Source organism: Chanodichthys erythropterus, chromosome 3 (assembly GCF_024489055.1).
Source record: "Chanodichthys erythropterus isolate Z2021 chromosome 3, ASM2448905v1, whole genome shotgun sequence".
Classification (NCBI taxonomy): domain Eukaryota; kingdom Metazoa; phylum Chordata; class Actinopteri; order Cypriniformes; family Xenocyprididae; genus Chanodichthys; species Chanodichthys erythropterus.
In genome coordinates this window covers 2747525-2763612 of record NC_090223.1, presented here as the reverse complement: position 1 = coordinate 2763612, position 16088 = coordinate 2747525, and the positions used below count along the sequence as shown (strand labels likewise).

The 16088-nt window shown below is 36.3% G+C and overlaps 1 protein-coding gene across 1 annotated transcript; it reads left to right on the top strand.

Moving 5' to 3' along the window:
- The first annotated feature begins 1895 nt into the window (after nucleotides 1-1895).
- Nucleotides 1896-14291, top strand: LOC137015578 (DLA class I histocompatibility antigen, A9/A9 alpha chain-like). Its single transcript, XM_067380631.1, has 8 exons — nucleotides 1896-2095; nucleotides 4958-5194; nucleotides 8593-8871; nucleotides 11184-11477; nucleotides 11577-11681; nucleotides 11976-11993; nucleotides 12892-12938; nucleotides 13022-14291. Exons 1-7 carry the CDS (start codon nucleotides 2047-2049, stop codon nucleotides 12933-12935), a joined length of 1026 nt encoding a protein of 341 aa, XP_067236732.1. The 5' UTR covers nucleotides 1896-2046; the 3' UTR covers nucleotides 12936-12938; nucleotides 13022-14291.
- The last annotated feature ends 1797 nt before the right edge of the window (nucleotides 14292-16088 follow it).

The following is a 16088-nucleotide window of genomic DNA, read 5'->3' as shown; positions in this document are numbered from 1 at the left end:
CGCCACAAGCTCCAAAAACGGACACAAAAGCAAACTGGTGCAGCCTGGACCACTAAAAACAATAAACAGTGCCTCAGCCAATAACAGACAAGCAGCGTCAATACGCAAGCTACTTACATTTTAAATGCGCGTTCATGACTGTTCAGGAAGCACGGAGGGGAGGAGGAGGAGGGAGGGTCTAGCTAGCCTCTGTTTTGTTTGACAACACTTCGAACGTCAACAGGAAGTTACTCCGCTCAGGATCGCTTAGAGCACCTTTAATTATCTCCATAAAATCTACTATGTATTTATTTTAGATGTATTGAGTGTTTGCTTTGTATGGATATAACCATGAATTGTTTGCGTTGAGAAGCTCAGTCACTGAATCCCTAAATAATCTGCATGTTGACAGAGGAAAGGTTGTTAAACTTCTTAAAGGGGTGAATGAGAGGAAGAGCCCAGGGCCTGATGGTATTGGGGGGTCGGATTCTCAAAAATTGTGCAGAGCAACTAGCCGATATTTTCTGCCACATTTTTACTAAATCTCTTGAGCTATGCATAGTACCTACTCTCTGTTATTATTCCAGTTCCTAAAATTAGGACCCCAAAAATATTGAAGGACTTCAGACCCATCGCATTGATTTCCTTAATTATGAAAACTTTTGAAAAAAATTGTAAAAGTTGAACTTATGAGTCATGTCCTACCAGTGCTGGACCCACTTCAATTTGCCTACAGACCAGGAAGAGGAGCTGATGATGCAATTGCAACCTTGCTTAACTTGTCACTAACTCATCTTGAGGAAGCAAATGCTCTGGTCCGTTTACTTTTTATAGACTTCTCATCAGCATTTAATTGCATTCAACCTCACTTGTTGGCAGAGAGACTGAGATCTATTAATGTAGACAATACCCTCATTCTGTGGCTTATCGATTTTTTAACAAATAGAAGTAAAACTAAAGAAATGTGCATTGACTTCAGGAAATCCCCTCCTTTGCTCCCCCCAGCACTGATTGATGGTCAGTCTGTGGAGGTGGTACAAGAATACAAGTATCTGGGCATAATGATGGACAATAAACTCTTCTTTGAGTCCCAGGTGGATGCCGTTTGTAGCAAAGCTTACCAGAGAGTGCACTTTCTTCGCAAACTGAGAAATCTTGATGTTGACCGTGTTTTTATGAAAATGTTTTATTGTTGCTTCATTGAATCAGTTCTTACTTTTTCGTATGTCTGCTGGTTTAATGTTAAATTTAAAAAAAACAGAAAGTGAAGGAGTGTGGGAAAATTGCTGGCATACAGCTTAACAACTTCATGGACACTTTTAAAGCCAGGTCTGTTAAAAAAGCTAAAGATATCCTGGCTGACCTTTCACATCCCCTGCAGGAGATGTTTAAACCACTTCCCTCAGGCAGGAGGTACTTAGTGCCCAAATGTAGGACAAATAGATAAAAAAAAAAAATCATTTGTCCCCACTGTCATTGGCTTCTTGAATAAATTATAGCTATATGTATTGCCTTTAGTCAAGGATGCTGCACTATTGATATTGTCATATTGTCTTTTTTTTTGCGCTTAGTTTATTTTATTTTATTTTTTATTTTATTTTAATTTATCTTAACTTCTCCAAACTTAATTTAACTTTTGTTTATTTTTATCCCTATGTTTTTATTGTATTGTCCTGTTGTCGACTGGGTGGATGCATGTATTTCTCTGTTTGTCACCACTGACTGCAAAACAGTTTGCCCCTCGGGGATCTAATAAAGTGTTGAAGATGAAGTTGAAGTATATTCATACATGCATTAACGTTACATTCATTATAATCGTTCAGTTTATCATGGTGAATAAGCCGAGGGTAATGGTTGCATTTCAAATTTTCGTGTGACTACCGCTAGGGGGCGAAATGCGACAATGTCATGTGAGGTGGAAAGGCGGCTATACCCGGAGATCCTCAAAGTAACCGATGTGGGACTTCTTTAGTTAATGAGCTTTGGTTGTGTTTTTAAGAACATACACCTGCTCTATCTGGATTTCTAAAAAGATTATTTAAAAACTGTTGTAGGGGAAGAAAAAAAATGCGATCCTCTGCGCTTCTAATCCTTGGGATTCATCTCACATTTGCTGGTGAGTCGTTCATTTTGGATATACTGTACATAAACACTATTCTTTATAACAGTTTTATTGCGAGACGTCGGTCGATGTCATTCTTCTTTCTTACTCAAATCATTCGCTTTTATGTTCAGTTTCATTTAGTTCCTGTTTTTGTCGATTATTTTGAAGAATTACTGCGAGTCTTCTTTTTTATAGGCTATAAAGGCTATTTCTACTGCAAAAACAATTATTTTAATTGCGTTTTGAGTTAAATTGTTATGAGAGTGTTAGCTTGACTGAAAAAAACAAAAACATTTTCTTTGAAGAAACTGAGATCCCAAAATCGTGTTTAGGAGTGAAGATGTGTTTATTTCTCCTTAACACGCTGACATAGCCTAATTTGAGGCAGCTCTTGGCTTCCATATTAAGTTTCTGTTTAATAATATAGGATATCAATCAACAGAATGGCTAAGCTGAATAAATATTTTGGGTTATGTTTTTAAGGCTGTAATAATATCTGTATAAAACTAATAAACAGAGTGTTAATTCTTTGTTATTTCTCATTGGTTATTCACGGCCAAGTGGGCACAGATGATCACTTCCGTTTTTGTATTAGCCTATTTCCTTTGTCAGATTGATTGTCAGTGTATGAAGGGCCGTGTAGCGGGAGCAAACTTTCTGTTGACCGTATTTGTGCTGGTCTGGTCGTGTTTTCATGTGCTTAAATGAAACCGAAAGCAAGTTAAATCTTCGTCTTTTGTTGCCAAGATGACCGAGTCGATATGTCGATTTTTTTCCCCTTCAGACCAAGATGGCCGATGGCCAGTCAATAATAGCCTACTAAGTTGGGAATAATATCAGGATTACAATGGTTTAATTTAAAGCTAAATAAATAAGTGTTTTGACTTAAATCACTTAAGCGGCCGCGCTGCTTTCTCCTTTTCAAAGCGCTTGCGCTCCCCTGGCGTCTGTCGATGCTATGGACTGCGCTCTCCACAGTAACGAAGTTTCAGCAAAAGAAAAATTGATTTAGTCCTTGCATAGCTCTACCTACTTCTATTTATGAAGATGCGAAATAAAAACCGCCCGATACAGCGATGATCAGCTGTTCGGCTAATGTTATTTAACATTGAAATCGCAGTAATGAGTTCTTAAATCTTCTTGTTCCCCCCTAATTGCTTTATACGGACTGATGGAGTACATCTCTTTATGTAATGGATGAGATATGTAGAGTTAATGGCAGTTATTCCCCTCCTATATATATATAGATAGATAGATAGATAGATAGATAGCAAATATATAGCAAATTTAGGGTCTGTCTCTAAAGTTACATTAGTTTCTACACACGTTTCTAACTTCAATATCATTTTAAGAGTAAGTACATTTTATTTATAGAGCACATTTAATTCAGCTTACACTGACCAAAGTGCTGTACAAAACAATACAATAAAATATAAATGAAATAAAATGAAGATAATGACTTGCAGTCATAAAACCAACTGTAAAGTGATCATGTAGGTCACATGTGTCAGGTGTGATGCACACTTTTTAGATTTTTAGATTTTAAACTGTCAAATAATATGTAAATATTTCTATGTATTTCATTGTATTTACTGTATGCTCACACGCAAAATATACCATAATTCAAAGCTCAATAGCATTTGAACACAGTGACTTACAGTCATAAAACCAACTGAAAATGTTCATGTAGGTGTCGGACTCAGGTGTGATGCACACCTTCAAATAAACGTTCAGGGCTGCATTTCCCAAAAGCATTGTAAGCCTAAGTTGATCATAGAACAATTGCCACCAATGGTCTCTATGACCAGCGTACACAGCAAAATCTCCAGAGTTTAATAAACTCTGCTCAGAGTACATATGGTCCCTCTCTAAATAGTGTTAAAATAACACTGAACCAGAGTTAAAGTTAATGAGATAATTAAGCAATTAATTAAGTAATGATTGTGCATTAGTGATGAACGCCTGCTGTTAACAAGCAGAATCACTGAAGAAAAGACAAACACAAGAACTACAACTGACTTCAGTCGCATTCTTATTAATTGCTTAATTATCTCATTAACTTTAACTCTGCTTCAGTGTTACTTTAACACTATATAGAGAGGGACCATATGTACTCTGAGCAGAGTTGATTTAACTGTGTAGGCTTATGGTGCTTTTGGGAAATGCAGCCCAGATCATGTGTAAATATTGCTATTTTGAACTACTATTGGCTCATTTATTTTAATAAACATCAAAAATTTTAAAAGTGTGCATCATGTTTGACACCTAGATGGTTACTTACCACATTAATCTTAATAATTACTATTAATTTTGTATTTAATCATTTATAAGTGATATAATTGTTCATGATGGCTGGAAATGTTAAACACCTTATATTCAGGTGTGCAGAATTATTATATTTTGGGTCAGCATGGTCAGACAAAAACAGGTGGAGAAGAAAAGTGGTAACTGCAAAATGATTAAGAAATATTGTGAAGAATAAAGTGTGAAACCATCAGGAACCCTTGAGTCTCTAATCATTATTGTGATAAATGTTAATGCGACCCTTTGCGCTTTGGTTAGGTTCAGACTGCCCTAGTGTTGAGTGAACATTTTATTTGCCAGAGCATCATACAACTGTTTATTGTTTCTGGTTTGCAGTGTCTTTGACTTCCAAAAAATAAACACAATGATGGTGACAGAAGACAAGTCACATAGTAACAAAAATGTTCTCTAATTTTTCACACCATAACACATATGTGAAAAGAACAACATCACCAATGCAATAACATAAACCTTAACTGATTACATAATTTTTTAATTCTGCATAAAGCAATATAGTATTTTGGTGGATAACATCATTGTTCTTCATGTTTTCACCATCTCTGTCCACAGGAAAACACTCTCTGGAATATTTCTACACTTCTGTGTCTGGAGACGATAATGAATTTACTACAGTTGGTCTGGTCGATGAGAGTCAGTTTATGTACTTTGACATCAACACAATGAAAGCTTCACCAAAAACAGAATGGATGAGAAAGAATGAAATATCGGATTACTGGGACAGTCAGACACATTCATTGCTTCGTCAACATTACTGGATTAGAAACAACGTCCGGACAAATTCAGCAGGTATGACACAAGTACATTCACATATATTATGTATTTGGCTTCTGATATCTTCATCCAGAATGGAATTAAACATAGTGAAAAAATGGAGCTGAGAATACTCACAGCATGTTGTTTTTATAAATCACTTAAAATGTTACATTTACCAATGTCGCTATTGTGACTGCTGCCAAGACCTGTTAACTCTGATGGACATCAATCAAATCAAAAATGGCTTTTTGATTTTAAGGCAAGTGGTTACACAAAATGTATAAATTTATCTTCATTTTAAACATAATTTAGTTAATTTTAGTTTATTTTAGTCAAATACATGTAATTTGTAAACAGAAAAGACCTGTTTGTATTTGACTTTCAGTTATGTACAACTAAAATAATCATATATATATATATGTACATATATATATATATATATATATATATATATATATATATATATATATATATATATATATATATACAGCTATGGAAAAAATTAAGAGACCACTTTACATTGATTTCTGAACTTGGAGTGGTCTCTTATTTTTTTCCATAGCTGTATATATACACACACTATATTGCCAACATTATTGGGACACTCCTCCAAATCATTGAATTCAGGTGTTCTAATCACTTCCATGGCCACAGGTGTATAAATCAAGCACTAGGCATGTTTGCAGGCTGCTTCTACAAACATTTGTGAAAGAATGGGTCGCTCTCAGGAGCTCAGTGAATTTAAGCGTGGTAGCTACAGACCTCCAAACTTCCTGTGGCCTTCAGATTATCTCAAGAACAGTGTGTAGAGAGCTTCATGGAATGGGTTTCCATGGCCGAGCAGCTGCATCCAAACCTTACATCTCCAAGTGCAATGCAAAGCGTCAGATGCAGTGGTGTAAAGCAGGAGTCACTGGACTCTAGAGCAGTGGAGACGTGTTCTCTGGAGTGATGAATCACGCTTCTCTGTCTGGATATCCGATGGACGAGTCTGGGTTTGGCGGTTGCCAGGAGAACGGTACTTGCCTGACTGCATTGTGCCGAGTGTAAAGTTTGGTGGAGGGGGATTATGGTGTGGGGTTGTTTTTCAGGGGTTGGGCTTGAACCCTTAGTTCCAGTGAAAGGAACTCTTAATGCTTCAGCATACCAAGACATTTTGGACAATTTCATGCTCCAAACTTTGTGGGATCAGTTTGGGGATGTTCCTGTTCCAACATGACTGCGCACCAGTGCACAAAACAAGGTCCATAAAGACATGGATGATTGAGTTTGGTGTGGAGGAACTTGACTGGCCTGCACAGAGTCCTGACCTCAACCCGATTGAACAACTTTGGGATGAATTAGAGCGGAGACTGTGAGCCAGACCTTCTCACTAACATCACTGCCTGACCTCACAAATGTGCTTCTAGAAGAATGGTCAATAAACACACTCCTAAACCTTGTGGAAAGTCTTCCCATAAGAGTTGAGGCTGTTATAGCTGCAAAGGGTGGGCCAACTCCATATTAAACCCTACGGATTAAGAATGATGTCATTAAAGTTCACATGCACGTAAAGACAGGCGTCCCAAAACTTTTGGCAATATAGTGTATATATGTTCAGGGAAAAAATGTTCTACTTTCAAATAAAAATAAAGAAAATAAAAATCAAGCACAAATAAATACAATAGAGCAAAGATTCAAATAAAATAAACAGTGCTTTTTTTTCAGAGATCTAACAGTAGTTTTCTGGTACAAAAACTCAAAGTATCTAATCAAATGTAAACAACTCTGCATACAATCTTCACTCAGTAAATGAAAGATTAATCATTAATTATTAATTAATTTACAAAAGCTATTCAGAATTCAGTCAAGAGCGATGAGTGATTTCCTTATCTTTAGTTGTTACAGTTGATTAACATACACACATACGGACAGCAAGAATATTAGGGTGCTCTGTCACTTTAAGACACAATGCACAGATACAGTACACTGATACTGAACACATGCATTCTTTCTCGCGTGTTTAAGTTCACTTAAGACACGACCTACTATGTTTGCTAGGATACTCGCCAAGATAGGTGTAAGGGTGGAACTCCTACAGCGGTTCAGGCTGTAAGGTTTGCCGAGTGACTAAAGAAACTTTATCAGTAAGATGTTAGAATACTTTACATTTCTTGTCTATTACCACCCACTGCAACTTATACCAACGACGGAAATAAGCGCAGTTATAATAGCAAAATATGTGGGAGAGCGTTGCTATAGTGTGACAAAATTGTATTGCAATAGGGAACACATTAATGTTAATACTAAATCAAAACTAGTTAGCACATCAATTGTAATTGAAAGGGTTTAATGTCAATATCGGATTATGGTTACACTTAAAATAATTACAAAATAGATGTATGAGATGATAAAATCATATACCATTAATTGTACACAGCATGTATGAAAAAGTTACCTGAGAGAGAGAGAGAGAGAAATAGAGAGAGAGAGAGAGAGAGAGAGAGAGAGAGAGAGGGCAAGAGGGCAAGGGAGTGCCCAAGATCCAAGAAAGAAGAGCATAGAAAAAGAGCCCAGAGCAACAGTTAAAATCTTCTTTTATCCCTCCCTTGACCATGTGACTGGAACTCAAATGTGAGACATTCAAACTGACCAATCAGAAGATTAAAACTTCCCCCCCACTGTACTAAAGGTGTGACCATTTGTAGACCCCCGATGTACACACATCTTGGCCTACAGGCCTTGATCACTATCACCTTTGTGCCTCCCAAATGGCCCTTGGCAAGAGAGAGGGGTGTGAAACAGTAAAGCAAATGTCTTTGTTCATTTTAAAATATCTTTGGATATTTTCAATTCTTACATAGGCATGCTGACATATTTTTTGTGTGAAATTGTCCGTTCAAATGCAAGACTTGAAAGAGACCTCAATATTTGCGCGTTGAATGAGTGCACAGATCTTCTCGCAGCACCAGCAAGAGTTCTCTTTCACGTCTTGCACTTGAAAGCTTGAAATTGGCAAGATTTAAATGGGTTCAGTGTAAAGACAGAAAGCAACGTGTGTTGTTCAGGTCTCACCCGGTTGACTGATGACCGATCATATAGAGTGTACGGCACTCACACTGAACAAAGTTTAGGGAAGCCAGAATGGGTATCCACTGGCAGAAACCTACTCTGTCTGTTTTATTTATTTTCTACAAACTATATTATAGACGCGTATGCGTTGTCAGATATGAGATGAACCGCGGTGCAAGTGCAAGTTTGTATATGAACAAAAACGGCAAGCTTTTTTTGATTTGCGGAGAGTTTTTATTCATATAGTCACTAGCATTCTTCACATATTTCATTTTTGTAAGCTCAACTGTATCCTTGAATAATGAAGCCAAATGAAGATTAAAGTGTCAGATTGGCAGACATTTATTGATACAGACACATTCAAAATCTTGTCGCTTCAGGTATGCACACATGCCAGCTAATATACGGCTGTGAATGGAATGATGAGACTGGAGAAACAAATGGGTTCCGGAAGATTGGATATGATGGAGACGATTTCCTGTTTCTGAATTTGAAGAGGAAGGAATATATATCCCCAATGGAGCAAGGATTCAGCGTTCAACAGGAGTGTAACAATAAAACCACCTTTCCAGGGTATTGGAAACACTACCTTGAAAATGAGTGCATCGAGACTTTGAAGAAGTTCCTGCAGCTTGGGAAGAGCAGCTTGGGGAAAACAGGTACATGATTATTATCAGTTAGTTAGTCATTTTTATATGTATGTAATGTATGTATATAATACAGAGTTTTTGTATGCATAAATCCATTAATGAGACAAAATAGCAAAGATGGATTTCTCTAAAAATGTTCTCACTCTAAGAAAAATATGAAACGCTGTCATGCTGGGGTGGTTGTACACTAGATAGATAGATAGATAGATAGATAGATAGATAGATAGATAGATAGATAGATAGATAGATAGATAGATAGATAAACATCACATTCTATTTTTAGTGTTAAGCGGACATCTTGATATGCCACATCTGTGAGGTGGATGGATTATCTCGGCAAAGGAGAAGTGCTCACTAACACAGATTTAGACAGATTTATGAACAATATTTGAGAGAAAGGCCTTTTGTGTACATATATCTTTTGAGTTCAGCTCATGAAAAATGGGGGCAAAATCAAGTGTTGTGTTTATAATTTTGTTATATATAGAGGGTGCACACAGTGTCATTCGCACAAACACTAAACACCATCATGGTAACACACGTGACATTTTAAAAATGCAATAAAATTTATTTAACAACATTAGATGTAAAATAAAACCCTAATGTACATAACTGACTAGAAAAAAATGAAGAAGAAACAGAATTATTTCAACAAAAATACATCAAATGTGAATTGTCACACAGGGAATTGTGGGAATGTCAATTTTTTCACCATAAATTATACAATGACTTGTTATTTTTCACTTTCAAAAACTGTAAATTTAACAATATTTTACCGTAAAATTACATTAAATGTGATTTAGATTTATTGCAGTTATTCACTGTATATTATATGGAAATTTTCTGTAAACCAATTAACAGTTTTTCACCATAGTATTTTTACAGTATTTTACCATTAAAAGCACAGTCATTTTTACATTGTGAGATATGGATATGAAAACTTGATATTGCTTTTGTGTTCAACATTGAGCATTTTTGCTTAAAGGTGAAGACCCAACTCTTTGTATGCTCTGCAAGACCCTCTTTAAACATATTTAGAAAAAGATTTGACTGTCCCACTTTTAATGCAAGTAAAAAACATTTTTATTAAGTAAGCTCACTTTAGGACTTTAAGATTTTATCAGAAAAGGTTTTAGAATTTTTATCACATCAATGCAAAATAAATAAATAAATAAATAAATAAAAATTAAAATGAAAACTTGTTTAATATTAACTACTGTATTCTTCTGTTTGCTTGTTTTTATTTTTTATTGTATGTATGTTTTTTTTTTTTTTGTAAATCAATTTTTGCCATGAAGATAGCCTATTATGCTGACATGCCGTTAAATAAAATTATACTATACTATGCCCAAAACTACATATAAAAGTTTCCTCAGTGACATGAAAATAATCAGAATACATAGTGATTCAGTGCAGGGACCAGATACTTCTACTTTCTTTTTTCACTTCTCTTTTGTTATTCTTTGACGCACAAACATCCCTGTCATGTGCTTTGAAGCACATGGGTAAAGATCCATAAGGGGTATTCCACAATCATAGTACAAAACAGGATTTCACATGACCCTTCGTCTGAACTCGTTATCCTGGTTTACATTCAGCTGTTTCTCATTGCCTCTTTATCTCTGCCTATATAAGTTTTGTATGCGTATATACACTGTAACTCTAAGCTCTATTTCTCTGGTTTCCCTGTTTCATGGTTGTATTTCCTTGCTTATTGGATTACCAGTCTGATAATTCCTTGCTCATTTTATTTGTACTGCTTGTCTTGGTTTTTATCCTCTGCCAGTTCATGGTGGAATGAAAATTGGACTGGGGATGAGCGCCCTCTGTTGGAAATCCTGGGCACTGCCCTTGATGCTGCTCGCATTAAGCGTTGCTAGAATTGAATAAATCAATTCAGCATTTTGACTCCATCCATAAATATATGCATTAAATTCAACAAAGCATTTTAATAAAGAATGTATGGATCTTGCAAATTAGCACATTTTACAATATAAATATTTTTTAATTGGCCATGTGACAATACATGCTGATTCTTTAACAATGCAAAAACGCACACCTTTTGGAGGAGCGAGTTACGGCGCATTCATATGGGGCGTTAATGGAAAAGCCTATCATTGTGGTGTGTAATCACCTGGGCCCTTATTTATTAAGTGTGTAGAAAAGTTTCTATATTTTGTCCTAGGAATGAAATTTAGAACGTGCCTTAGTACAAGAAAATCCATATTTATCAAGCGAGCACATGCAGATCTTGTAAGCAATCATTGTTGATAAATCCCACATGATATAACCTTAAAGTCAAAGTCTCTTTCTCTCTCTAGTCTCTCCTCAGGTGTCTCTGTTACAGAAGAACGCCTCCTCTCCGGTGTCCTGTCACGTCACACACTTTTATCCCAGTGATATTACAATCACCTGGATGAGAAACGGACAAGAGCATTATGAGGATGTGCAGTTTGGTAAACTACTTTCCAATGAGGACGGCACCTTCCAGAAGACTGTGACCCTAAAGGCTGAACCTGATGAGTGGAGGAAGAATGAGTTCAGCTGTGTGGTGGAGCACAAGAGCAAAACCTTCAGAAAGACTCTGACAGAGAAAGAAATCAGGACTAACAATGGTAAGAGACTCTGTACCGATGTGACGTTAGTGAATGTACACGCAGAAAGACCAGAAATACAGATTTGTGAACAATCTGATGTATCTTTTCTATAAACAGAAACACCTGCTTCAGTTGGCATTATTGTTGCTGTTTCTGTGGTGATTATATTGCTCGTCATTGCTGTCCTCGGGTATAAGCTATATCAGAAGAAACGGAAGTCAGGTGAGAAACACTAATGGTTCATGATTATAGTGACAGTCATATTTGTAGTAGTATTAAAACATAGTGGGCCTTTATTCATGAAACATGCATTCATAAATCCATTTCTACATAAATTGTCCCACTGAATTTAATGCAACAACTTATGTAAATGTGGATTTACGAATGACAGAAAGTCTCTCTGCTTGTGTTTCGTGACTAAGGCCTTTTTGTGAATAAAAATAGGTGACATGTTTTTTTCATGCAGGCATTTGCTTTGATTGCTTTGATAAAGACACTATTTTGATTGTTTTTCAGGATTTGTTCCTACCAAATGTAAGTATCCTATAATCTGTATTTGGTGTAAAGATATCAATAGTGGAATAGCTGTCTCTACGGAGTGATGTAGTTCAAAGTAATATACTTATTTATACTTAAAAGATTAGTTCACTTTTAAATAAACTTTTCCTAATAATTTACTCACCCTCATGTCATCCAGGATGTTCATGTCTTTCTTTCTTCAGTCGAAAAGAAATTAAAGTTTTTGTTGAAAACATTCCAGGATTTTTCTCCTTATAGTGGACTTGAATGGGCACCAAACAGTTGAAGGTCAAAATTAGTTTCACTGCAGCTTCAAATTGTTCTACACGATCCCAGATGAGAAATAAGGGTCTTATCAAGTGAAACCATCACTCAGTTTTAACCTTAAATGCTCATCTTGAACTAGCTCTCTTCTTCTTCTTCTCTATTAGGATTCCAGCAGTGTAGACGCTGCTAAGTGTATTACTGCCCTCCACAGGCCAAAGTTTGAACTAATTTTATATGTTTATATATATATAATTATATATATGTTTATAAATTTGCTAGTTCAATAGTATATAACAGTTAGTTCAAATTTTGACCTTCAACTGTTTGGTGCCCATTCAAGACCACTATAAGGAGAAAAATCCTGGAATGATTTAATCAAAAACCTTCATTTCTTTTCCACTGAAGAAAGAAAGACATGGACATCTTGGATGACATGGGGGTGAGTAAATTATCAGGAAAAGTTTAAAAGTGGACTAATCCTTTCAAATGTTTTGGTAATGTAAAATAGTTTAGTAAATAAAGATGAAAGTTTAATCCTATAAATAATCCTATAAACATTGTAAAAATATGATAACGTCACTGCAAATCCAAAAGAAAATTTGGAACGAGCCGGTATGACATTTTAAAAGTTGATTTTCTGTTGCAGACTCTGACAGTGAAAGCTCAGTTCAGACAGCAGCAGAGGCTTGAGAAGTGAGTTACATTTTATTGATCGCTGCAGCTGTCTCAGCCAGATGAGCTGAACCTGATGAAGTGTGTTATTTTGATCATTCCAGGAGATCAAAAGGATGAATGAGGAGAATTATCAGCACTCACTCATGGAGGATAAAGACTTCCAGGAGGGCCTCGTACTGAAGTTGTTGAGCTCCTTTACTTAGCTCATTTATTGCCAATCATTTACTAATTTCATAATAATCAGTGTACTCATTTATTTGTTATTATGTGTTTTTATTGTCTTTTTTAATCGGTTTATTATTTTGGATGTCTTTTGCTACACATGTTTGTTTCTAAGAAATGCCTAGTACTGTATGAGCAAAGCTGAACAGTATTGTTAGTTATGAGCGTGCCTAGCCATGAATACAGAAGTGTGTGAGTTTATGAAGTGTGGGACACAAAGATCTGTGATTCTACTGAGCTTCTACTTCTAGAAACCTAAAGGGAATTCAGCCATTATGAGTTTATTGGAGTTTTAGGACATGAAAAGTCGAATCTATGAGGCCTTGAGAAGGATCCTGGAAAGTTTGGGAAAGTTACAACTTATGTCAATGAAGAAGATGAGCTAACGTCTGGTAACAACAGGAGTTTAAAAAGACTCATGATCTGATTGCTTCTTCAGATACTGATACGTCATAAACACTCGACGCCTAAAAGCCCAGAGCTGAGAAACCCGACAAGATGAGCTGATGTATCTTTGATTGAAAGCGTGATTATTGTATTTTTCACTTTAATGTTGTGTAAGTGTTATTTGCCTTTATATTTTCATTATAAAAAGATTTTTAGATGAACATCCCACAGAGGAATCTTCTGACCAAACTGTATTTTAACCCCTAACTGTTTTGCCAATCTTTATTAAATATTCTGGGGTCGTATTTACAAAACACACTAAGGCTAAAAGTAGCTCCTAACTTTCTGATTTAGCAGAAACTCTTTAAAAGAAGTGGACATGTCAGTACAAAATGTAGGACTCCTAAATTTGCTGTAAGAGTATTTCATAAGCATTTTAGCACTAAAACTAGCTCCTAAATCCACCCAAGACACTGAACACCACTGAGACAACAGAGCCTTGCAATACAATACATATTTTGAGTTACAGATTTTAATCTGCGATGACACAACATAAAGGTATAGGCCTATTTATGTACAGTCAAAATGTATTGAATGATGGAGAATAAACATTGCAGTCAAGTTAAAAAATAATATCCTATCATCTGTACTGATTGCAATTCAATTCAATATGTTCCTGTTTGTGAACTCCTGTCAGGCTCTGGCAGCAGTATTCTGAACCATCTGAAGGCGATTTATGGAAGACTGACTAATCCCCAAATAAAGAGAATTACAATAATCAAGCCTTGTGGTGATAAAACAATTACTCTTTCAAAATTTGTAAATGAAAGGAATTACTTCATTTTTACCAGGGTTCGCAGCAGGTAAAAGCTTGACTTCACAACTTGGTTGACCTGTCTATCAAGCTTTAGGGCACTATCCAACACCACACCCAGGTTTTTCACACATGGCTTAACATAAGGTGCCAGAACACCAAGATTTACAGTTGCTGTACATCAACACCATAACCTCAGTTTTACTCTCATTCAAACTTAAAAAATTCAGAGACATCCATGCTATGACCTCCAAAAGGCAAACGGCCACCCGTTCTACACCATTCTTATGTTTAAGAGGAAAATATATTTGTGTGTCGTCTGCATAACAATGATAATTTAGGCCATACTTTTCAAAGATAGTACAAAAAGGGAGCATGCATAAAATAACATCAGAGCTAATGTGGAGCCCTGAGGAATCCCACAGGTCACTGGTACAGGAGAAGATCAAAATGTACCAATATTGACAGAAAAACTTCTGTTTGTCAGGTAAGACTGAAACCAATGTAAAGCTGAACCTCTGATGCCCACTAAATGGTACAGCAGAACATTATGGTCTACTGTGTCAAAAGCAGCACTCAAGTCTAAGAGTACCAATGCTACCGAATCTCCAGAGTCAGTGGCTAAAGATGTCGTTAAGCACTTTTAAAAGAGCCGTTTCAGTGGAGTGGAATTTTCAGAAGCCTGATTGAAATATATCAAAAATTTTGTAATCTGCCAGGAAACTTTGGAGCTGACATAAAACTACTTTATCAATTTTTTTTGTTAAGAATGGAAGATTGGAAATGGGTCTGAAATTTGATAGATCAGAGGAATATAAATTAGGCCTCTTAAGTCTGGGTTGAACCGAGGCATGTTTCAGATACTCAGGAACGACTCCTAACTCAAGGGATTTGTTTATAAAATTTAAGATCGTTGGACCCATTACATGAAACACTTTTTTAAATAACCATGCAGGGATTATATCTAAAGGTAGGTTTGAGCTGCTTCACAATGTCATTTAGAAAAGACATTGAAATAGGTAAACTGACTAAGCACCTGTGGGCAGCTCGGGAGACCAAAGCTCGAGTTCCAGCTCATGGACCTTTCCCGATCCCATCCCGCTTTCTCTCTTACACTCTGGCTACTCACTGCAGTCCTAACATAATAAAAATGCCAAAAATATATCTTTGAAAATAAATTAATAAAAGAAAATAATGTCTGATAAGCTGTAGCAGTAGTGTTCACAAGTTAGTAAAGACCTTTCATTGTTGTTCCCTTTTGAGTCAGTTTCTCCATATTGCAAGATAATTCTATGGGGGTCTTCCCCTCCATTCCATGACTCGAGCATCTGAACTGCAGTGTGGACATGCTGTCCAGAGGTGGCACACATTCTCAGATGATTCAGCCAATTTGAAGCCTGTTTATAAAGGCCAGGGTCGATTTATTCAGCTCAGAGGAGAACACGCAAGATCAGGGAGGAACAGGACAGGAGACCATGCTGCTTGCCCAACCAGCAGTGGCTTCCAGAGCTACCAGGCGCCTTTATGCTCTCAAGTCAAGTCAAGTCAAGTCACCTTTATTTATATAGCGCTTTTTACAATGCAGATTGTGTCAAAGCAGCTTTACATTGATAACTGGTACATAATTTCGCTGCACAGCAGCTCTTAAATAATAGTGTCAATGCAGGCAGATCAGAAGCACTGTTGAATAAATGTCAAGAATACTATTGAATATCAAATGTCAAGTGTCCCCAACTAAGCAAGCC

Excerpts from the sequence above, each read along its gene's own strand:
- LOC137015578 (XM_067380631.1), top strand. The coding sequence starts at position 2,047 with ATGCGATCCTCTGCGCTTCTAATCCTTGGGATTCATCTCACATTTGCT. Across the intron at positions 2,096-4,957 it reads GATTCATCTCACATTTGCTG|GAAAACACTCTCTGGAATAT; the intron begins GTGAGTCGTTCA and ends CTCTGTCCACAG. Across the intron at positions 11,478-11,576 it reads AGAAATCAGGACTAACAATG|AAACACCTGCTTCAGTTGGC; the intron begins GTAAGAGACTCT and ends TTCTATAAACAG.